Source organism: Hyperoodon ampullatus (assembly GCF_949752795.1).
Source record: "Hyperoodon ampullatus genome assembly, chromosome: 6".
Classification (NCBI taxonomy): Eukaryota; Metazoa; Chordata; class Mammalia; order Artiodactyla; family Ziphiidae; genus Hyperoodon; species Hyperoodon ampullatus.
Genome location: NC_136919.1, coordinates 10,774,337 through 10,798,709, shown reverse-complemented (window position 1 = coordinate 10,798,709; position 24,373 = coordinate 10,774,337). Strand labels below are relative to the sequence as shown.

Genomic DNA, 24,373 nt, shown 5'->3' with positions numbered 1-24,373 from the left:
GCAATGAAGACCCAACACAGCCAAAAATAAATAAATAAAATAAATAAATTTATAAATAAATAATAAATTTAAAAAAATTTTTAAAAAAAGAATGTCATCCTCAACATTTTTATCTACTATTGGACTGCAAATCTTAGCCAATGCCATAAGGTAAGAAAACTAAAAGTCATAAACATTAAAAAGGAAGAAGTAAAATTGTCTTTATTCATAGTTGTACACATAAAAAGTCCCAAAGAATTTATTTTTAAAACTTACTAGAACTAGTACACAAATTTAACAATGTTGTATGATACAATCTCAATATACAAAAATCAATGGCATTTCTATATACTAGCAACAAACAATTGGAAAATAAAATTTTAAAATAATACCATTTACTACAGCACTAAAAAAACATACTACTTAGGGATAAATTTAAAGAAAGATGCACAAGATCTCAACACTAATCTTTTTAAAAACATCACTGAGAAAAAATACAGTTCTAAATAAGTGGGAAAATATACTGCATTCATAGAAGACTCAATTCTAAAATGACAACTCTACCCAAATTGATAAGATCAATGAAATCCAATCAAATTCCAGCAGCCTTTTCACTAAAAAAAAAAAAAAAAAAAAAATTTTTTTTTTTTGATGAGCAGATTCTAAAATGTAAAACGAAATTAAAACAAAACAAAACAAAACCCTAGAATAGCCAAAACAGCTAAAACAACTCTGAAAAGGAAAAATGGAGTTGGAGGACTAACACCATCCGATTTCAAGATTTATTATACAACTATAGTATTCAAAACATTGTGGTATTAGTGAACACATAAGTAGGTTAATGGAAGAAAACAGAGTCTACAAGTAGATCATACGTATAAAGATCAAATTATTTTTCAGCAAGTGCATCAAAAATTCAATGAGGAAAGTCTTGTCAACAAATAGTGCTGAAACAAATAAATATTCATATAAAAAGACTTTGATTCCTATCTTACACCATATTGAATAAAGCTAAACCATGAAGTTTCCAGTAGAAAACATAGAATAATACCTTTGCAACCTCAGGTTAGGCCAAGATTTCTTAGGGAGGATACAGAAAGAATTAATCATAAAAGAAAAAATTAATAAATAGAACTTCATAAAAATGTAAAACTTTTGTTAATCAAAAATCATGTCAAGGGCTTCCCTGGTGGCACAGTGGTTGAGAGTCGGCCAACCTTGGACTCTCAAGGGGACACGGGTTCGTGCCCCGGTCCGGGAAGATCCCACATGCTGCGGAGCGGCTAGGCCCATGAGCCATGGCCGCTGAGCCTGCGCGTCTGGAGCCTGTGCTCCGCAACGGGAGAGGCCACAACAGTGAGAGGCCCTCGTACCGAAAAAAAAAAAAAAAAAAAAAAAAAAAAAAAATCATGTCAATAAAGTAGAAGAGAACACCACAGATTTGAAGAAAATATTCACAACATATATATATGATGAAGGACTTGTATCGTAATAAAAAATACCCACAACTCAATAATAGGACAAAGAACACAATTTTTTTTAATTATCAAAAGACTTTGAATAGACACTTCTAAAAGACAAAATATGAACGGCCAATAAGGGTATGAAAAGATAATCAATATAAATAGTCATCAGGGAAATGCAAATTAAAACCACATCGGTCCCATTACCTGCTCACTAGAATAACTAAAATTTAAAAGTTAACAACACTTACAAGGATGTGGAACTATTAGAAATCATACTACTGGAATTGTAAAATGTACAATTTGGAAAACTGGCAATTTCATAAAAAGTTTAACATACATCTACCATCTGACCCAACAATTCCTAGATACGTTTAGAGAAATTAAAATATATCCACAAAAACCTTGTACAAGAATTTTCATAGCTACTTTATCATAATAGTACAAAACTAGAAACAGCCCGAGTATCAACAGATGAATAGATCAACTATGATATAGTCAATTGAATACTACTCAGTAATAAAAAGAAATGAATTACTAACACCTGCAACAACATGGATGAGTCTCAAACATTATGCTGAAAAACACTAGACACAATAAAGCACATGTTGTATGATTCCATCTATAAGACATGTCAGAGCAGACAAACTAATCTATCATGACAGAAATCCGAAGTTATTGCTTCTTGGGGCAGAATAGTGGGATCAACTGAGAAAAAGCATAAGGGAATTTTCTGAAGGGATGGCAATGTTCTGTATCTTGATGAAACATGAATTACAAGGGTACATGCATTTGTGAAAACTGCTTGAACGTTACACTTAATATGTGTGTGTTACACTTAATATGTGTGTGTTTCACTGTACGTAAATCATACCACTATTTTAAAAAGATAAAAAGTACACTGGCTTTGGAATCATACAGGCTTCAGCTCTGCCACTTAACAGCTCTGCGACCTTAGCCAAGTGCTAAACTGTCAGTTTCCTTATCTGTAAAATGGGGAGAACAAGAGTTGAGAACAACTTCATAGAGTTGAAAGAATAAAGGAGACAATGTTTTAAAACCATTAGCATACAGTAAACGCTCACTAAGTATTAGCCCAAAAAGTTAGAAACCCTTCATCATATATTTCAGGAACAAAGAAACATGCAGTAACAGCTAGAGCAGCTAAATACTTGGTAATTCACATATACTATCTAACTTATTTTTAAAAACAACCCCTAATAGGGATTATTACTGTTTTATGGATGAAGAAACTGACCTTCACAGGTTGCCTATGGTCACTAGCAAGGACTGGCAAAAGCCAAGATGCAAACTCTCATGTTCTTTCCACTGCACCACACCGTGTCCATTAGGGTCACTTCCAGCAACATGACCTGCAACTGCCAGGACAGCACAATTCGTATGAGAAGCTTACTTAAGGCTCCCTACATTCTTGATAGCAGGGTAAAAAGGAGGCCAATTCTGATAGCTTGATTAGTGAATGGAGGCAGGGTGGCAAGCAGAAGCCTGAAAATGCTGCTCTAAGCTTTTATCCTGTTTTTTGGCTTCAAGATGGTTCCGGATACTTGAGGATACAGGTTCCTATTCCTTAGAGCAATTTCAAGGAAAGAGAATTCTGAATGTAAAATCTACCATCTAAATGGAAAGCTGTAGCCTGGGTGACTCAATTTGACAGAATAGCTTGGAAGCTTGGCAGCTGAAATGAGAGCCACAGATTTTTTTAAAAATATATATCTCATTTCTTAATACAAGAGCCTTGTTTAAAAAAAAAATTAAGGGATAAAACCTGGTGGTCCAGTAGTTAGGACTCTGCACTTCCACTGCCGGGGGCCCAGGTTCAGTCCCTGGTCAGGGAACTAAGATCCCACAAGCTGCGGTGTGGCCAATAAATTAATTAATTTATAAAAATTAAAACAGAAATAGTGAAAGGTACTCTGTGATACCACCTGCCCAAAGATATCACTGTTAACTTCAGTGTATCTTCTTCCAGACTAAAAATTACCTTCTCCTTAATGATTCTATAGTATTCTATTACATGGATAACTACAAACCATTTTAGTCCCCTATTAAACTTTTGAGCTGTTCCTTTTTTGCTATTATAAATGCTGAAAAGAGTATCTGTGAATATACATTTTGCACACCTTTCATTTCTTATAGGATAAATACCCAGATGTACTAACTGCTAAATCTGCAAATTTAAATTTAAAAATTTTTAATTTTAAACTGCTAAATCTGCAAGAATAAACCCGAACATTTTAAGTGTTGACAGATATTGTTAGATTATACTCACAGACTTCCCGTTTTCCCACACCTTCATCTGCACTGTTAATTATCATTTTTTAATGTAGGAACTGCAAACTCAAATACCTAGAGAAGACTGGAAGGAAACATAAATGGATGAAGGAGGCCATGTGGGTTTGTGACAAACCTGAGTCTGCATGCTCATTTAAAGAGGGCAGCCACTACTCTGTTCCAGCCAACAGATGCCATGTATCAACAGAAATCCAGGCCCAGTGCTGGACCATCCAATTTATCAAGAAGGCCAGAAATGGAAATTTTTACGAAACTCTTGCAGGTTTTAAATGTTGACAACTAACATGCTTTTATTTAAACATCCAGTTAGTCAAACAAAATACATCTATAAGCCAGACTACATTTAGCACATGGAATTTTGTGCTAAGGTGAAAACGATATAACACTATTTTCACTGTGAATCTTATTATTCATGCAGTTTATCCTTTCCTATGCTTACCAACAGAGGATGTATCTATTCAATTTTGGTTCATACTGTCAGCACCCTTCAAAGAAAGATGCTTATCTTTTCTTTCAGATTCAAATCTACAAAAACAAATACTGGACCAACAAAAAAAAAGATATGTAACTTCAGATACAGAAGCTAAGAGTCTTAACTGACCTGTATGCCCAGAAAAGGCTTATGAAGACTCATCTGGGACTGAATTGCTATACTCTCCTCAACATACTTAGAGAACCCCAAGATTTTGAGAGAAAACACCAATTTGTAAAACTATGTATAACTCTGAAGAGGGTGGCTTTAATAATCCAGGGTTTCCCTCCACTACCTAATACATTTGCCTAACACAGCAAATTTTCTCCTTGGTGAGACATCAGAAAAGGAAGAGAATTCCCACACATACCCCTTTGCTATCATATACTGAATTTAAACAACCACTTTCAGCTTTTTTAAAAAAAATGAAATAAAGCACAGGTTTATAGGAATCCTTCTCTGCTCTCAAAATTACTGCAATACTGCACTCACAGAAATAATTTCAGCAACCTATCTAATTTCAGAGTTTCTTCTCGTTCCTTCTTAGTCATCCATTACATATCTCCAGACCCAGATGTTCAAGCATTCCCTGAACCCACCATAGATAATGGCAGAGATTCATGACTATCCAAGGATCCAACAAGAGCCTTTGAATGCAACTATCTTTTCATCAATTGTAAACAAGTCCTAAACTCTCGGCTCCACAGGGAATCTCTATCAAGTCAGTATAAACTCTGAAATAGGGGCAAAGGTCAAGGGGATGAAGCTCAGCCTAAACTCTGGATCTCATCCCACCCCCACCCTGTTCAAAAGAATTCTTATCAGAAAGGAACTCCCCAGCAAAAGGCCACATTCAGGAGACGTGATCTTGCAGTGATCTAGCAGATTCAGCTGAAGCTTTGGAAGCAAGGCTCTTGGAACTGTTATGAATGTGAAATACCAATATCACAAACAGAATGTTGTGAAGGAAAGGTGACATAAAGGGGAAAACCAAGGGAGCTTATCTTATGAACTATCTTCATTTGTTTCAGGAAAGAACCTGTTTGATAATACATAGTGGAATAATCCTGAACCTCAGAAGAAATCTCTTTGGGAACCTATTCCACAGTGAATTACTCTACTTTACATCCAAAATAATTCTAATATATGCAAAAGAGCCCAAATGACGCTTAGAAAATAGTCTTCATTCTGTACATAAAAGGCCCCATTATATATGTTATAAATCCTTATACTGCCTTAAACTCTTCCATTAGCATCTGAGACTTGTCACAGTCAAGAGAGCTAGAAACAGGATAGAAGATTCATTAAAACAGCAGCTCTGAAGTCCCAGATGTTTCTCCACTGTGTACTTTGGGGTGAGTCATTTAACCTCTCCAGGCCTTAGCACTCTCATCTGTTAGGATAGGAATAGTATCTTTTCAAACAGGCTTTATGAGTGCTTAATGAAAAATGCACATGAAGCACTTAATGTGTAATAAGTATTAGCCATTATTATTATTACTAACTACTATTATGTAGTAAAAGCCACATATCATCAAATTTTGTTGTCTGTCGTTCCTGACTAAACCAGAGTCCCTTGAGGGCAGGAACTGAGTCTTAGGCTTGACACACACATCAAAGGGAAAAAGAGAAATGGGGAGGGAAGGAAACAGTGGACTAGGTATTACAAAGTCAAACTTAAATTTAGATACTTTATATGCTATAACCAACCCTTCTCACTCCCACCGAATATGTTCAAAGTACCTAGCACATAAGGAATACCCAATAAATGTTAATTTTCTTTGATCTCTAACACCCAACCTTAAGTTCATTATCTGCAGACCACACTTGGGTTTATATAAACTGTTTTCTGAGATCAAAATTTGTGACATATAGGGCTTCCTTGGTGGCGCAGTGGTTGAGAGTCCGCCTGCCAATGCAGGGGACACGGGTTCGTGCCCTGGTCCAGGAAGATCCCACATGCCGCGGAGAGGCTAGGCCTGTGAGCCATGGCCGCTGAGCCTGCGCGTCCGGAGCCTGTGCTCCGCAGAGGGAGAGGCCACAACAGTGAGAGGCCCGCGCACCACAAAAAAAAAAAAAAAATTGTGACATATAGTTTGACAACTAGGAATAGACCCATAGGACATGGTACAGAATGTTGGAATTTTGGAATGAACCTATGGGTAACTCTAGCTGAGATATACATTTCTCTTTTATAGCTTGAAGGATCCACAAAAAGTCTCCTTGGGATCCCAAAACACTTGACAGATGAATGCAAAGCCAGAGCAAACTAGTGATGTTAGGCTGTCTTATTCTGAAGCTGTTTTTTCAATTGCCTGTTCATCCCACATCACTCATGGATCTCTCCCTGGTGGGCTTCTATCAGTATGGCAACAGAGGGCAAAGATTAATTTAACTTTCAAATCTCTTCTAAAATGCTCATTTATCCAGGTCTTTGCTCAGTAGGGGAAAATATATACATATGTATATGTATGTATGTATGTATATGTATGTGTGTGTGTGTGTGTGTACACACACACACACATATATATATTAAAAAGTCTGAGTCAGCAAGAATCCCAAGTATGCAGTCTTTTAAAAATGGTAGGGATTTCCCTGGTAGCGCAGTAGCTGAGAATCCGCCTGCCAATGCAGGGGACATGGGTTCAAGCCCTGGCCCAGGAAGATCCCACATATCGAAAAGCAACTAAGCCCATGTGCCACAACTACTGAGCCTGTGCTCTAGAGCCCGTGAGCCACAACTACTGAAGCCCGCAAGGCATAACTACTGAAGCCCATGCCCCTAGAGCCCATGCTCTGCAACAAGAGAAGCCACTGCAATGAGAAGCCCGTGCACTGCAACGAAGAGTAGCCCCCACACGCAGCAACAAAGACCCAACGCAGCCAAAAAAAATTAATTAATTAATTATTTTTTAAAGTATCATAGGATTTATAAATAAATAAATTTAATTAAATGGTAATGGCAGGTCTTTAATTACACAGATTTCTTCCTCAGCATGCTCTCTATAAGACCTTGCTACTGACCAAAGAGAAAGTGCATAATCTGAGTATTTATTTTAAATAAGCAGAGGGTTAACTCCTTTAGTTTCCTAAGAGGTTAACTAAATGGGTTGGCAGATGGTCATTTTGGTTACCTGCTGCTGCTTGGGCGAAGGGGCCCAAAACACCCTAACAGTCAACCAGATGGTAAGAACAGTCTTGGCCAGCCGTACGTGAGCTCCATTCCTTTGAGGGAACTATTTACTTGAAGCAGTAACTTACACCTGCTAACATCTGGAATGATTTATCTTTGTGTCATTAGGCAACACAGGATAGTTTAATTGAATAAAGTGGTTACAACAGACGTTAGGTACAGAAAGACTGAGAATTTCAACATTATGCTATATAGCCTAGAATAGCATACACTTAATAGTGTTTACCATTTGCCAAGCATTGTTCCAAATGCATATATTACTTTCCTTAATCTCCACAATAGCCTTGTGAAGTAGAAGTACTTTTTTATTGTCCCCATTTAACAGATGAGAATACTAAGGCACAGAGAGGTTAAATAACTTAGCCAAGATTACAGAGCTAGTAAATACCGAAGCCAAGTTGAACTCAAGCAATCTTAAGCCAGAGTCCATGCTCTTAATTCAGAAGAGTTTGGGCTTATATAAAAAGATAAAGGGCTCACTTGAAATGCAGACAAAAAATTTATATAAAACTACGTTCACGGGCTTCCCTGGTGGCACAGTGGTTGAGGGTCCGCCTGCCGATGCAGGGGACACAGGTTCGTGCTCCGGTTCGGGAAGATCCCACATGCCGTGGAGCGGCTGGGCCCGTGAGCCATGGCCGCTGAGCCTGCGTGTCCGGAGCCTGTGCTCCGCAATGGGAGGGGCCGCAACAGTGGGAGGCCCGCGTACCGCAAAAAAAAAAAAAAAAAAAAAAAAAATCTTTATGAAAACTGTTTCATGACTTGGGACAGTGTTCCCAAGGTAATGTTGAGTGGGGGAGCAATAAACAGGATACAAAATTGTATATATGACTTCTAACCACATAAAAAATAAGCTCAGACACAAACTGGAAGGACATATTCTCAAATAAGAAACAATGGTTATTTCCAGGTGGTGGGATTAGGGGTGTTTATAGTTTTCTTCTAGTGTTTTCCACAACGAACACGTATTATCCTACCATCAGTTTAAACAAAGGCAATTTTTTTCTTTTAATCAAGCTGCATGAAAATCCTCAAGCAGTTGGTATAAACAGCTAGAAAGCTTCTAATCTGTCTAAACTTCAAGTAGTTACTTTCCTTGACATAATACCCTTTGAACACCAAACAACATAGTCAGCACATACCAAAAAGAATGCTCATCTTCAAATTTGGAAACTCAATTAAAATACGAGTATTTTCAATTCTGGTCAGTGTTTATTCTCTAATTATTTGTAGGATTATTTTACAAGAAGAGAAATGGATTTAACTATTTAGAGGCCAAGAACCCAGGAATGGTTTTGCTGCAACAGAATAAGGGACAAAAATCTGACTAGGGAGGAAGAACAGCTGTTGCTAATCCAACTATTTACCCTTTGACCCTCTATCTGGCCAATAACTGAACAGTATCAATTGTTTTCCTGTATTATGTGCTGTTTACAAGCCCTGAGAGGCATGAAAGGAATTAATAATTTAGCCTAGATAGCCGACAGCCTTTATTGGGGAGCCCCTTGTCTGTGGGACAGAAATCAGAGCAAGTAACTGTCCTGAAGTCATAGGTCCCTTTACTGTTCCTGTTTTATAGCCTAATTGGTCCCCAAACATAAATCAATTATTTCTCCTGTTTTAAGCAACAATGATTTCTATTCTCTAACTTCCCTTATATCAAGTCAGTCCTTGTTCTCTTGAGTTTTACAACTACACGGTAAGCACGATGGCTGAGGAAAAAACTCGGGGAGCAGGGCAGACTGGGGTTATTTGGAAACAGAAGCACAGAAAGGTTATGCTGTTTTGAACTTCTCTTGACCTTTGACTGCCCTTGTCCCTTATGCTAATAGGCAGGGTACAGAGATGCTTCTTGTAGAAATGAACTTAGCCTGAACCTGTGCTGTAACATTGGACTCCAGGAAGCCCAGGAATCATAGGAAGGCAGCCAGAGTGTGAGTAGCTGCCCGTATTCTAAGCATGCTACCCATATGGTCTATCACAAAAAATGTAGGGGAAAAAAAGGCTATACAAATTTTACAAAGTCAGTCTTTCCTCATCCAGTTCCAACATGTTGTCCCAAACTTGCTGTCTACAACCACTGCCAAGCAAAATGGGAAATCAGCAACAATGGTATTTCCTGGTCCAAAATAAGCAAGTATGAGCAGGCCTTCCTTATCAGGAATTTGGGGGTAAGGGAGACACTGGAGCCTCTAAATTCCAAAGATGCATCACAAAGAAAACCCTATTATTCTCCATCTAATGTGCAGAAGTTGTGAAATATTAACATAGATGTTATTCCTTCCCAACCAGAAGCCATGGAATTTGTAGTACCAACAACCATAACCAACTTTACACAACACATGTGTACAGCCCATTTCAGTCTTGAGGTGTGCTATGACTTGGTAGGGCTGAGCATGCTCAATTAAACCCCAAGACTGACTCAGACCAGATGATAAACTTTTGTTTCTTCCCATTCATTATTATAATGTCAGATCTTTATGTATTTCTTCAAAGAGAAAGACCAAAAATACTAACTTCACAAAAATAACATGGGGACTATTGAAAATATTGGCCACATAAGCTAAGTATGATTTTTAAAAGAAAAATGATTTTTTTAGGTAACTCCCATTCTATACTGATATATAAAATTATGATTCAATATCTGTTCATTCTCCTGGAATGGAGAGGTATATAAAGCACAATATCTAGCTAGAGAGTCTATGCAGAAATGTTAAATGAGTTAGAATTACTTGGCCCAGAAAAAACAATAATCCAATAATAATCTTCATAAGAATATCAAGTGCCTTTCCTAGAAGATGGGCACGAGTATTTTCAATTGTTACTAAGTGCAGAAAAAAAGAATAAATTTGGATACTGTGTGCTAAATTAGAGGTTTAAAAAAGTGTATTTTGGGGCTTCCCTGGTGGCGCAGTGGTTGAGAGTCCGCCTGCCGATGCAGGGGATACGGGTTCGTGCCCCGGTCTGGGAAGATCCCACATGCCGCGGAGCGGCTGGGCCCGTGAGCCATGGCCGCTGAGCCTGCGCGTCCGGAGCCTGTGCTCTGCAACGGGAGTGGCCACAACAGTGAGAGGCCCGCGTACTGCAAAAAAAATAATAATAAAAAAAAAAAAAAAAAAAAAAAAAAAAGTGTATTTTGAAATAATTCCAGACAAGGAAATATTTTCCAATAGACTATTAATAAATTAGGGCAGGACATAGATTTATTTATTTGTGTATCCCTGGAGCCTAGAACTGGGCCTGTTGCAGAGAACATTCAATGTTAAACTGAGTTCTCAATTATCTGGCTTGTTTTACATGTAGTTCTATCTGAAAGATCACAGGGCATGTCAATATCCTTCCTAGTGTTCAAAAATGCCTCTAAGAGAGGACCATGACTCGAGAATTTACCTTTTCCTCCTCCTAAATGACGGCTATTCATTAAGAGAAAGACAGTGAAAATAGTGTGTTCACTCACAGGTAATGGGATGTCAGGTAGGAAGGTGGGGTAAACTGAGCCTATATTACCTACAAAGCTGATTCTGAACTTTATGACTTGTAGAAAGACAAATCTATTTCCCTGGTGTTTGATAAGCATTATGAGACTTATTTTATCTTGCAATTAATAAGTTAGTTGAACAAACATGAATGTTTATACTATTAAGGTGTGTGAGGAAAACATGACAATGTCCACAGCTGATATTAGGATGGTGAGAAGGTGAACTTGATCGGTTACCTCAACAGCAGAATGGTGACCAATAACCAGCCCCATGACCCTAACAAGTACAAGAACTAGAAAAAATAACTAAATCATCTCATGGAGTCTCAATCTAAAGTATCATTCGACCTTTTGGTATTATAGCAAAATAAGGTATGTATACACTGAATATTCTCCATATCCCGGAATGGTGTATGCCACATTATGAGAGCACTATAAACACAGATGATTATCTATGATCAAGACTTAAATAGTCCTGAAAAGCATCATTTAATTAGACTTTGAAATGGTCATTCTCATACCTTAAACTTAAGAATGTAGTTGAAGATGCTTTAGAAATTAAATTGTGGTATGAAGGTTATCAACTATAAATATCTAAACCTTTACATAATCCTTCTTTGAAAGAAATTATATCAAAATTATGTCAACATTTTAAAAAGTGGTTGTGGGTATATGGTTGTATGTGTGCATAAATGAAAGCACAATTTTTGTTGGTGGTGGTTTCATGGGATGATGGAGAACAAGAAACTAGTATTAAATAGAAATTTTCAGCAAAGAATTTTCTATTAAATGGCTAGACTCTGGCCACCAAATAACATTAGGAGAAGAGAAAGAAAACATAACTAGAAAAGAGAGAATGCCCTCCCCATAATCATAAATTAAAGTGAAATAAAATCTGTCAATAGGTCTATAAATGACATCTTAAGTTATACATTTCAAAGTACACACACATACACTTTTCTTACACATGAACACTGGGGAACATTCAGAACTTACTAGTGCTTGGGTCAAGCTCTGCCAATTCGTCCTGACAAAAACCTAAAGAGAAAACAACGGGAAAAAAAGATTACAATTCATGAATTACTCCAAGGTGCCTCCAAATATGAAAAATCAAGTATCATATAGCGGGAAAAAAAATCCAGACTCAGATGTCAAATCTGGATTTGAATCCTAGCTCTATAACATTTAGCTACTGTACATCCTTCTTTGAGCCTCCATTTCATCATCTTTATATAAAAAAATGGAGATAGTAACAGCACTTATCATGGAGTAGTAATGAGGATTAAGTGGGACACTGATATAAAATGCTTATTTAGCACAGTCCCTGGCACAGAGGAGCTCAATAAACAACAACACAAGTAATTATGAGTAAGCATGCCAAAGTTAGCTGTAAAAAGTTCGTAATAAAATTACAATGTACTTAATACTCGTCATGTTCTACTATGTTATCAATGAATTATTTTCCAAAAGAAAGCAAAATATACAAAATGTGAACTTATAAAATATCCAACAGGAAAATTTTACTTAAAATTTTCACAGTTGCTTAAGAATTTTACCTATACACACAAATGGGAGCAATTCTTCCATTAATAAATATGCCATTCAAGTTGGAATAAATACCTCTCAGAGCACATTTCAGGCCCAAAAAATCTGAGCTACATCTTTCTGATTGGTGTGTAACTATCACACTGAAGAGAAAAATCAAGCACAGTGAGTGACAAACACCCAGTAGGTGCTCTATACATAGGTGATGAAAGTTCTATTTTCCTGGAATGACTGCTTACTCTCTCCAGTTTGCCTTCTACTCATTCTCAGAAAAGCTTTTTCTTGCCTCTCTTATCCTTGTCTCATACACAAGGTCAAAGCCCCGTTATAATTATCTATAATGCTTTGTGCACTCATCAGCAAGGAATTATTGGCTCAATGTCTGATGCCACTATTAGACTGTTCCACTAACAGTGTTCCACCACCCTAGGGGAAGGGACCTGGCCTGTCTTGTTCTCAGCTGTATACCCATTATGTCTCACAAGCTTAGTACAAAGCAGATGTTCAATAAACATCAACTGTAGTATCTCAATGGTAAATTCAAAAATAATGGAGCAAAACTAGGACTAGAGGGATATAAGAACATTTTCTGTCATCAGAGCCAGGCAACCAGAAGCCAAAAGAGCAACTGAGCGTCATGTGGAGAAGAAGGATTCAAACAGCAAGTAGACTGTTTAAACACCACTTTTAAAGTCCTTGCAATCCTGGGCATTCACCAAACAAGCCACAGTCCTTCTTGGTAAAGAACTATTCATCATCCTTCAAGACCCAGCTCAAATATGACAACTATGGGGCCTCCCTGGTGGCGCAGTGGTTGAGAGTCCGCCTGCCGATGCAGGGGATACGGGTTCGTGCCCCGGTCTGGGAGGATCCCATATGCCGCGGAGCGGCTGGGCCCGTGAGCCATGGCTGCTGAGCCTGCGCATCCGGAGCCTGTGCTCCGCAACGGGAGAGGCCACAACAGTGAGAGGCCCGCATACCACAAAAAAAAAAAAAAAAAAAAAAAAAAAAAAAAAATATGACAACTATGAAACGTGGAAAACAGAAGAGGCCTCTCCTGCATTCACAACTTAAATAACTGCCTCCTCCACTAGACAGTGAGCTCTTCAAGGGTAGGGACAGTGCCATATCCATTTGCAGAGCTGCTTCTATGCCCGAAACAGTTGTCGATACATTAAGTAAGGTGCTCAAATGCAGGATGAACTAAAAAGAAAACACAACCCTGCCTCTAGATCACAGTCTAGGGTAAGGAAGTCACAGGATCAGAAAATCTAGGTCTAGCCTGAAAAGTGTGTAGAATGTCTGAATGAGGAAATCTGGTCTGGAAAACCAGAGTTTGGAAGCTGCTAAAGTGGATGAGATGCCTAAAAAGGCTCACCTCAGAGCAACTTTAAACCGTCTCTACCTAAACACATGGGGATCAGAAAAGCTGTGGAGAGATGCCAGGCAATGAGGAAATCACTCATTCATTACACATGGGTCCAATACTGAACATGCTGCCAGAAATGAAACTGAGAATAAGCACTCACTTAACATAAATTGACTCAAAAATAGGACAAAACATGGGAAGGCAGAATAGTATAATGGGCAAGTTATAGTTCAAGCCACTTTGAGTTCAGTCATATGACTTTAGGCAAGTCACTCTCTATTCTGGACCTCAGATTCTGGACATTAAATGAAAAAGCTGTACTAGAAGTCTCAAGAAAAGACAAAGCCTAATACATTTTCTTAAAACAACATTCGGAACTCAAAGTAACTAGATCAAACACAAATAAAGAGAGGGTGACTAAAAAAAAGAAATACTATGAAAAATAGTTAAAGTGGACATCTATTGCTTTTATCTGCCTAGCAACCACTCCCCCCTTCTGGTTAATGGCATTCTGATTTTACTTTGGAGACTTATCCCTTTTACACTTTCAGTTGATATGACCCAAGCAGAATTGACCTTAACCCTGCTATCAACTGGGATTAACAACAGCACTTACCTTATAGGTCTGTTAAAAGGATTAAATGAGATAGTGAATGTAAAGACTTTACACAGTACTTGACAAAGTCAAAGCACAACATATGTGAGCTACGACTAACTAACTAACCCCAAGGGTCCATCCAATCTAGTGCTGTATCTGTGGTACCAAAGAAGAGATTATAGGAGGGTTAACTATTGACTCATTCATGACACCATTCTCAAAGACCTGGAATGGAACCCCCTAACATCACCAATGTAGTTTAATTACTTGCTGTGATTCTTGAACCTTTTTCTATATTTTGAGCCTATAAATTGCTTGATACAATAATTCCAGATGTAGTACACTACCCCCCGAGGAAAGAAGAACTCTTTATATTTGCCTTAAAACAAATTCCTCCAGTGGTCACAAAGATCCCTGATTATGGAATTCAGTAACTATGTCTACAGTCCCTCCATCCAGCCCTGAGACCACTGGCTAATAATGTTGTCTCTGGCTTTACAGATCATCACTAATGCAGGAGGCCTGAGGAGATATGGAGAACAATGTTAATCCTACCTCCTGACAAGTCAATGGAATAGCTAGATCAGGCTACCTTCTCAAACAGTCTCACCCAGATTCTCAGCAACCAGATCTAGCTAGCAAAATGATTCCTAGCTAGAAGAATCCAAACCACTGCTAGAAATAACCCCAATGTGTGTTCAATTCATTTCAACACAGAGGCAAAGGATATCAGAACTGTTCGGTAAAAAGCAGACTCCTAAGGCACATAAATACACAAATATAACCCCAAAACCTTCTGCCTCACAAAATACAACACCTTAAACAGATTAGGAAATGTTCTGAGAAATCCAGAGTCTTTGGCTGGTGACTTAAATTGCTTTAAAAAGGGAGAGACAAGAGACACACATTGGTTCCTAAAATGATAGATATACCACTAAATCAGCATGCTCATAAGCAATTTGAAATTTAGTGCAAAGCTTATATATATTGTTACCACGGTTTAACTTAAAAGACAGATGCATAGTGAAAAGGACATGGGTCTGAGTTAGAGTTGAATTCAAATCCCATATCTGCCACTATTTTTGTTTAATTAACTACCCTATAGCTACTTCCTGAAATGGGGATAAAAATAACCATCTTGTTCAACTGTTGTGAGATTTGGTGAATATATATAAATAACCTACTTTATGGCAAGAGATCAATAAATGGCTCAGTCTAGGAATTTTCTTTAATACAAAGGAAGATCCAGTTGACAAGCTTTTGTCCAATAGGAAAGAATTTGGCAAAAACAAAAAGATCAGTGACTCCTTAATCTGTGATTGGCTACAGTAAGAGATTTTGAAAATATTGATTTTTTTCTTTATTTACTGTTTTTGGCTATGAAGTTATACATTTACCACAATAGGATCTTAAAAAAACTTTGAGTATCCAATTTTTTTCCAAATGTGAACAAATAAAAGCTTATGGGTAATGCCACTTAACAAATTCAAGTCTAAAACACTAGCTAATCGTAATCTATAATGTGTTTTTTACAAAAGCAAGTTAAAGATTACTCTAGGAATGTTTTAATTTCATTCAATTTGACTGTAGGAAGGCAGCATGGTGCAATAGAGACTTGGATCCTGGGCAGGATTCTGCCAATCCACTTTGAAGCCCACAAGGCAAAATTAAGGTGAGGCCCTTAAAAGGCAAAATTCTATAATTTTAATCAAACATCTCATCTTTCCCCAAAACAGAAATCACATATTAACATTAGTTTAAATGTTTTAATTAAATATGAGATATAACATTATTTTACCTAGTCAACTGCAATTCAAGTTTCATGTACTTTAAAATGTGAGATATGAAGTGAAGCAGAGCTTCCAGAAGGAAGTCAGGGATCTAGAAGGATTTTGAAATTATTCTGCCTTATTAGGTTCCCTACTCTGTGATCCCAATTCCCTCTGCTTCCCACACCAAATCACCATCAGGGCTACTGACTGTGAATTCAGGTTTTAGAGAATTTTGTTTTCCATACTCCCTAAGAAAAAAGCTAAAAATCTTTACCCAGGATTTGTACTGATACACAAGGGTCATTCACTGGTACTTTCTGGACCAACAGCTCTGGTCATCTGTGTCAGTTTCCCATCTGCTTTCTGCCCCTGATCATGATTAGGTTCCCAATGAAACTCTGTGTCGTTCTTTCAGTCAGATCTGGTCTCAGCCCTAACTATCTCCAGCTTCAAGGTTGAGGCACATCCCAGTATCCCAGGAAAGGTTGCTCAGTAAATGTTGAGGAACTACTTCTTTCTCCAAAAAGCAATGGTACTAGGGCTTCCCTGGTGGTGCAGTGGTTGAGAATCCGTCTGCCGATGCAGGGGGACACGGGTTCGTGCCCCGGTCCGGGAAGATCCCACATGCCGCGGAGCCGCTGGGCCCGTGAGCCATGGCCGCTGAGCCTGTGCGTCCGGAGCCTGTGCTCTGCAACGGGAGAGGCCACAGCAGTGAGAGGCCCACGTACCGCAAAAAAAAAAAAAAAAAAAAAGCAATGGTACTAAACCACATGCTACCACAATGAAGTTTTGCCAAAATATCAAGTTCTAAAAGAAAATAACAGTTTCAGTATTCTCTGCTTTCAAAGTCTAGACCAACAATGTCCAATTGAAATTCCTACAATGATGGAAATGTTCTCTCTCTTCATTATCCAAAACGATAGCCACTAGCCACATGTGGCTATTAAGCACTTAGAATGTGACTAGTGTGACTGAGCAACTGAATTTTTAACTTAATTTTATTTTGATTAATTAAAGTAGCCACATAAGTCTTATGTTTTATGGAAAACATAAGACTAGAAAAAAAGTCTTCCCTCTTCTAAATGTATTATGCCACCTTTTGGACTCTGTTGCAGCTTTAAAGTAAATGAAATATGGAAATGCTTACGCTAGTGTTATTTACTAACCAATTCATAAGTTTATCAGTTGTTATCAGAAAGTAATTCCATCAGCCTAGCAAATATAGTCACTTACTTCCTCAAATATTATTAAGTACCTGCCCACACTGTAGCAGCTCCTAGGCCTGGAAGATACAGGTATCAGTAAGAATGACCCTACTGTCAGAGAATGAATAGTCCAGAGGGGTACAGAATAAAAATTAACTATAGAGCACAACAATATGAATGTACTTAATGCCACTGAACTGTACACTTAAAATGGTTAAAATGGTAAATTTTATGTTATATATATTTTACTACAATAAGAAAAGATTAAAGCCAAATGAAATAAAGATAGTGAAGGAATTTCCCTGGTGGTCCAGTGGTTAGGACTCCACGCTTCCACTGCAGGGGGCACAGGTTCAATACCTGGTTGGGGAACTAAGATCCCACATGCCGTGTGGTGCGGCCAAAAAAAAAAAAAAAAAAAAGATAGTGAAATAGATAACATTAAAAAAATTAATGGTAGGGAGTGAATGATGGACAGAGTAGGACAGATGGACAAGGTGAAACTGGGAAGCACTGCAGAGTAGTAAGAGCATATATTTTGCTATCAGAATAGGTTTGAGTCCTGGCACCATCACTTACTACTGTGTTAACTTAGGAAGTAACTTCACCTATCTGAGCCAATTTCCTCATCTGTAGATTGTTGTGAGGATTCAATGAAATGATACACTTAGGGCAGTGGAAAGCGCTTATGAGCCGCTATCAATATTAGTGAGAACAGAGCAGCAACCATGGGGCCAGGAGCAAGTGCAAGGGATAAGCATTCACCAGACAAACAGGGCTATTTGAGAAACATATGCAGAGGAAGCCACATGTAAAAGGCATGAACAGAGAAAGTGAACAGCGTTACCTGGTAATGTGATTTGACTGGAGCCCCAGCCAGGGCCATATCATAAAGGGTTTTAACTGCCATACACGGGGAGTTTTTGGCTTTTACTCTATAGGCAACAGTCACTGAGGAAAGGAAATACATGGATACACCTAGGAAGTGTGTCAATACCAGCCCAACTCTGACTAACTTCAATATAGTGGTTCTAAAATTTCAACCAGGTAACTAAAAGCATAAGGGTTAAAGGGATGGGAGGAAAGCTCTCTGAGAGGGTAGCCAAGATACACATGGCAAACCATCCACAGCTCCTGAAATTCTAGGAACTCTTCCCATTTTTCAGGGCCCCTCCCAACTCCATCTCCTATACTGCTTTTGGTACAAAGAATGGCTTAGGTAGCGGCTGAAAAGGAATGTAGTCTTTTTTTTTTTTTTTTTTTGGTAACAAACATTAGCTAGCCAAACCGTGGCCTGCCTTACAGTCCAGTTTGCAGACTACAGTTTAGCCACAGACCCAAGCAAATACAGAAACACTTTTCTTTAGATTGGCTGAGTATTAAATTCACATCTGCCTCTTTCCTTTCTATCCAGTGAGTGGGATGCCACTTGCGCCATTAGCTTTTGTTTCTCACAGGCAACCTGATAAACTATACTTCAGGAATAACAGAAAATGCTTTTGAATACAGAGACAGCACCACAAGTCCGCACAGCAAAAGCTGGCTGGCAGAACTTCAAGTCATATTTCCCTTCCTCCACCTACAAATGTCAAGGTCACATTTAAAAAACTGCAACAGGGGCTTCCCTGTTGGCGCAGTGGTTGAGAATCTGCCTGCCAATGCAGGGGACACGGGTTCGAGCCCTGGTTTGGGAAGATCCCACATGCCGCGGAGCAACTAGCCCCGTGAGCCACAATTACTGAGCCTACACGTCTGGAGCCCGTGCTCCGCAACAAGAGAGGCTGCGATAGTGAGAGGCCCGCGCACTGCGATGAAGAGTGGCCCCCACTTGCCGCAATTAGAGAAAGCCCTCGCACAGAAACAAAGAGCCAACACAGCCATAAATAAATAAACAAATAAAATTTATAAATAAATAAATAAATAAATAAATAAATAAATAAAAATAAAAAACTGCAACAAAAACAAAGCCCTTTCCCTAATGTCATTTTTTTTAACATGAAGTCTTAGGGGCAGAAAAAAAGAGTGGGGGGAGGAGAAGCCAAGGATTCTCAATTATATAACCTATTGTGCCCACATATTTGCTCAGCTTAAATGCTGCTTACAAGAAGTGTCTACATTTCTATGGAAACATTAATAAGTTCCATCTGATCAACCTACATCACCTTTCATACAGTTTTTCAGCCTTCTAGCTTTGTAACGGCAGCCTTGAAACCATACTGAAGGCAGAAAAGCCAGCTCAAGATTATGACATTTCGATTTTAAGATATTTTAAAAAATAAAAGCAGTACAAAGCTTCAAGGCTGTAGCTAGAGAATCAGAAGGTGAAAACAGTTTAGGAAGGCAATTCGGTTTGATGAGTCAGAGGTCATTAGTGTTTCTATGGAAATATAGTACAGGCATTTCTCAGAAAACTGCATGTACTGATGAGCCTCTGACATTTTTCATTTACAATTCCTGGATCTCTGTAGTAACAAAAGAGATTGTTGATAATTCTCCATTCAGCTTGGAGGTTAAAGAAATTTCAAAATGCACACATACAATAAAGTGTATAAAATAATCTCTCAGCTGCCATTTATTGAATCTTTACTATAGGCCTGGCATTGGCGTGATGCTTTACACGAATTCTTCCTTCCTCCATCTTATAGGTTTAAACAGATTATTGTATTCTGTTACATGGAAAGAGCCACAAAAGTCAAAACAAGAGAACTTCTATTCAGAGCAGCTGGGCTAATAAAATCCCACCTTTGCAAGGTACATGCTTTTCAACAGCTAGATGGGAACTTGACGTTATTTCAAAAAACAAACCCTGACATTCCCACAAAAGCAGGGCTTCAGAGTCCAAGAAAAAAACACTACACCTTAGATGAGTCCATTATAAACCTCCTCTTGAATAATCCAAGATAATCAGAAGCAGCTAGAGTAACTTCACTAACCAGATCAAACCAAAGTATAAAACTTTACATGAATGAATGAATGCAATACTGTAATTAAACAAGAACTAGGTTCTTTTGGAAAAATATGTTACTCCCAGCAGGAGTAGGGAGAGTGAAGGAGATTTTTTTTTTTTGCTCATTGTCATTTCAAAGACTAACTGAAGAAGAGTCTTACAGACAAAGGAGTTTGTTTGACCATGGTCACAGAGCTTTCGAGGTCATTTCAGAACCATCTGTTGAGGATTTTTTTTTTCTCCATTCTACTTTTCTGATTGAAAATATATTGTTTTTATAAACAGAAACATGCACATTTTAAAAATCCTAAGAACAATGAAAAATATTTTTAAAAAGAATGTATATATATATATATAACTGAATCACTTTGTTGTACAGCAGTAATTAACACAACATTGTAAATCAACTTTACTTCAATAAAAAAGAAAAAGCCTAAGAACAAAATGATTCGCCTTAACTCTCTAAAATTGACCAGTTCAACTGAAGGAAAAAAAAAAAAAAACCTCCCAGACGTTCTCTAAGTGACTTTTAAATTACTTCTTATTAGAAACATAATTCTGGGCACTAATCTTTCTGACACACTAGTTAACCATTAATGCTAAAGCTCAGTACCATCTCTCATGTCTCAGCTTCAGAAATCCATTGTGTGGCAACAAAAAGATACATCTTTAAACTTCCACCCCAGAATCTTTCAAATATGAAGCAAAGCTAGTTGCTAGTTAATCAATCTATGAAATAACCCCAAAAGAATTTTTTTAAACTATTCGAACTGAAGTCAAGATAGAAGAGCAAAAACCAACATATGTTTATAGCACCACATAAATGCAAAAGACACTCCACAAACAGGAGTAAGGGTGAAAAACTCCTGCTGCTTCTTATATGCTACACTTTCCTACGTTCTAAAATTAAACTCAATAAATATTTACCTAGCATTTTCAATATAGGGCACTATGGTAAGTTAAAAGGGATACAAAGATGAATAAAGCTGGCTACCCCTAGATTCTTACAATTCCTCTCCCCACTGGTAACCACTAGTTTGTTCTCTATATCTGTGAGTCTGCTTCTTTGTTATATTCACTAGTTTGTTCTATTTTTTTAGATTCCACATATAAGTGATATCATACAACACTTTGTATTTGTCTTCCTCTGTCTGACTTATTTCAATTAGCATAATAACCTCCAAGTCCATCCATGTTGCTGCAAACAGCAGAATTTCATTCTTTCTAACGGCTGAGTAGTATTCCATTGTATGTATATTACCACATCATCTTTATCCATTCATCTGTTGACAGAAACTTAGGTCACTTCCATATCTTGGCAATTGTAAATAATGCTGCCATGAACATTGGGGTGTATGTATATTTTCGAATTATTGTTTCTGGTTTTTTTGGATATACAGCCAGGAGTCGAACTGCTGGGTCATATGGTAGTTCTATTTTTAGTTTTTTGAGAAACCTCCATACTGTTTTCCACAGTGGCTACACCAGTTTACACTCCCACCAATAGGGTACAAAGGTACCCTTTTCTCCACATCCTCACCAACATTTGTTAGTTCTTTTTGATGACAGCCATCCTGACAGGTGTGAGATGATGCTTCATTGTAGTTTTGATTTGCATTTCCCTGATGATTAGCGATGTTGAGCATCTTCTCATGTGCCTGTTGGCTGGCTCCCCATTTTCAACATGTTTAGCAAGGCATAGAAGGCCTTAAATCATAGAAATAGGGAATCCCCTGGCAGTCCAGTGGTTAAGACTCCGAGCTTTCACTGCCGAGGGCCCGGGTCTGATCCCTGGTCGGGGAACTGAGATCCCACGGGCCAGGTGGCACCGCCAAAAAAAAAAAAAAAAAAAATCATAGAAATAAGCAAGTCCAACATTTAAAAAGCTACTTTTTAGAACCTTCTTTTCCTTGACTCATCATGAAGTTTGGAAAGGGTAAAACATCAATTCCTACTTCCAAACTCTTAACTCTTTATACAGAGATAAAAACGTCTATACCAACTCTGATGTTAAAGCAATTTCCTAATGTTAAGAAATCAATAAAGTGATACACTAGGGAGGCAAGACACCTGAACACTAGCCTTACTCTGGTACTAATAAGCCATTTGTGTGATGCTAAGGGATCTACTCCCTCTGTGCTCCATTTTCTCTTCAGTAAAAGGAGAAAGTCTGGCCAATTTTCTTAGTATTTTTTCAGCTCTAAAGTCTACGAATTTTTCATAAGTTGGCAGTTGTGTATATACTAGGGGATACAGAGGATATAACGTTAACACTTGAGGAACCCTTAAGAGGTTGCCAAAATTCTTAGATTTTTTTTTTTTTAACTGGAAGAAACCTTATAATCCTCCCTAATCTCCCTAATCTCTTCCATCCCACTCTAGCCCCCATTTTACAGAAGGGAGAAATTATGTAAAGGGGGTAACATCTGTAATATCTCTCTGATTTAAACAATAATCATGGTCCTAAAGGCTTTGGCATTTTTCCAATCTAAAAATGGCAACAATAATAGTACGTACATGTCACAGGGCTGCGGAGAGGATTAAATGAAATGAAAAAAAATTTAAAGCACTCAAGGGAGTACCTAGTGCATAGTACATGTTTAGTAATAGCCTTTTTTTTTTTTTTTAGATGGACCAGTTATTCAATTAGGTTCTTTGTAAGAAGTTTAGAACACTATTTTGTGAGGATAAATTCCATTTGTAAGAGTGGAGGTAGCCCTGGAGCTGAGGAACAGCTTTGATTCTTCATAGAATTTGTGAGTCCACAGCTTTCTGATCAACCTTGTGCTGCTCTGTAATCTCATATTTCTCTCTCTGTGGGTCGAAGATCTCACCTTCCTGGTGCTTGGACTTACACAGCTTCTTCTTCTTGAAGTAATAAGCATCAGTGAGATGTTCTAGGATTTTTCACACCACTGATATCAATTTTGATAGAGGTGGAAATGACAAATTTCTGGTGTGCTCTGCGGAGAACTCGATTGAGGGACAGAGGCCCAGTCACAAGTAGCAAGCCACTGCTCAGATGCTTCAGACAGATGACCCTCTTGCCTCCGTGGCACCCAGTGAGGCAGATCAGAATGGTCCCAGGACGCAGTTTTCTCACGTGCTTACTGATGGGTTTTTTGCCATGACGTAACAGCTTTCCAGGCACATTTTCAGTAGGATAATACCTAGGCATTTTGCGAAGTTAACCACTCGGGTACCACCATTCTTGTCACCACCAACTGGTTTTGCGACAGTAGCAAGGACCATCACCTTCTTTTTCTTTTCAACCTTGGATTTAGCTGCTGAATACTTCATCTTGTACAAGGCCTTTCTGGAATACAAAACCAATCAGGAATACTGGCCAATTCCTCTGACCAAGACAGGGTTTCAGCTGCAGTGGGGCTTCCCCTTCTTAACCTTTTTAACCTTGCCACCAGCATCAGCCTTTTTTTTTTTTCTTTTAATTTTTATCGGAGTATGTTTGCTTTACAATGTTGTGTTAGTCTCCACTATACAACAAAATGAAACAGCCATACACACACAGATATCCCCTCCCTTTTGGACTTCCCTCCCATTTAGGTTACCACAGTGCATTAGGTAGAGTTCCCTGAGCTATACAGTATGTTCCCATCAGTTGTCTAATTTATACATAGTATCAATAATGTATATGTGTCAATCCCAGTCTCCCAATTCCTCCCACCCCACCCCTTTCCCCCTTGGTATCCATACATTTGTTCTCTACACATCAGCCTTCTTGGCTTCACATTTTTTCTCTTTAGTATCTGGCTTCTCAGCTTTTTCACTGCCATCTTGTAAGATGGGAAAATGGAGTTAGCCATTATTATCATAGTTGGGAAAGTCATTCTGATCTTCACCCTCCAAGCCACAAATATAAGTATACTTGTGAAACAGACTTCTTGATTAAAAAACATAAACCACTTTGCAGCAGCTCTAGGGGAACTGTTCCACTCTGTGCACACACAGAGAATAGGACCTTTTATTAAGTCATCACTCAGTGCTATTATTGAGATGTTGGCTTCTTGATGAAGCTACA

The 24,373-nt window shown here is 38.2% G+C and overlaps 1 protein-coding gene and 1 pseudogene across 6 annotated transcripts in view; both read right to left on the bottom strand.

Annotated features, from left to right (window-relative positions):
• Nucleotides 1–24,373, bottom strand: part of NR6A1 (nuclear receptor subfamily 6 group A member 1) — a gene marked incomplete at both ends in the record, with an annotated part of 203,555 nt that overhangs the window by 162,226 nt on the left and 16,956 nt on the right. For all 5 annotated transcript variants that reach the window (XM_079705923.1, XM_079705924.1, XM_079705925.1 and 2 more), the window contains one exon: nucleotides 11,895–11,936. In XM_079705923.1, the coding sequence (XP_079562049.1) occupies nucleotides 11,895–11,936 (42 nt within the window). The remainder of the gene's footprint in view (nucleotides 1–11,894; nucleotides 11,937–24,373) is intronic.
• On the bottom strand, nucleotides 23,001–23,845 carry LOC307055191 (large ribosomal subunit protein eL6-like; annotated as a pseudogene). Its single transcript has one exon. The product of its transcript is annotated as a large ribosomal subunit protein eL6-like (transcript).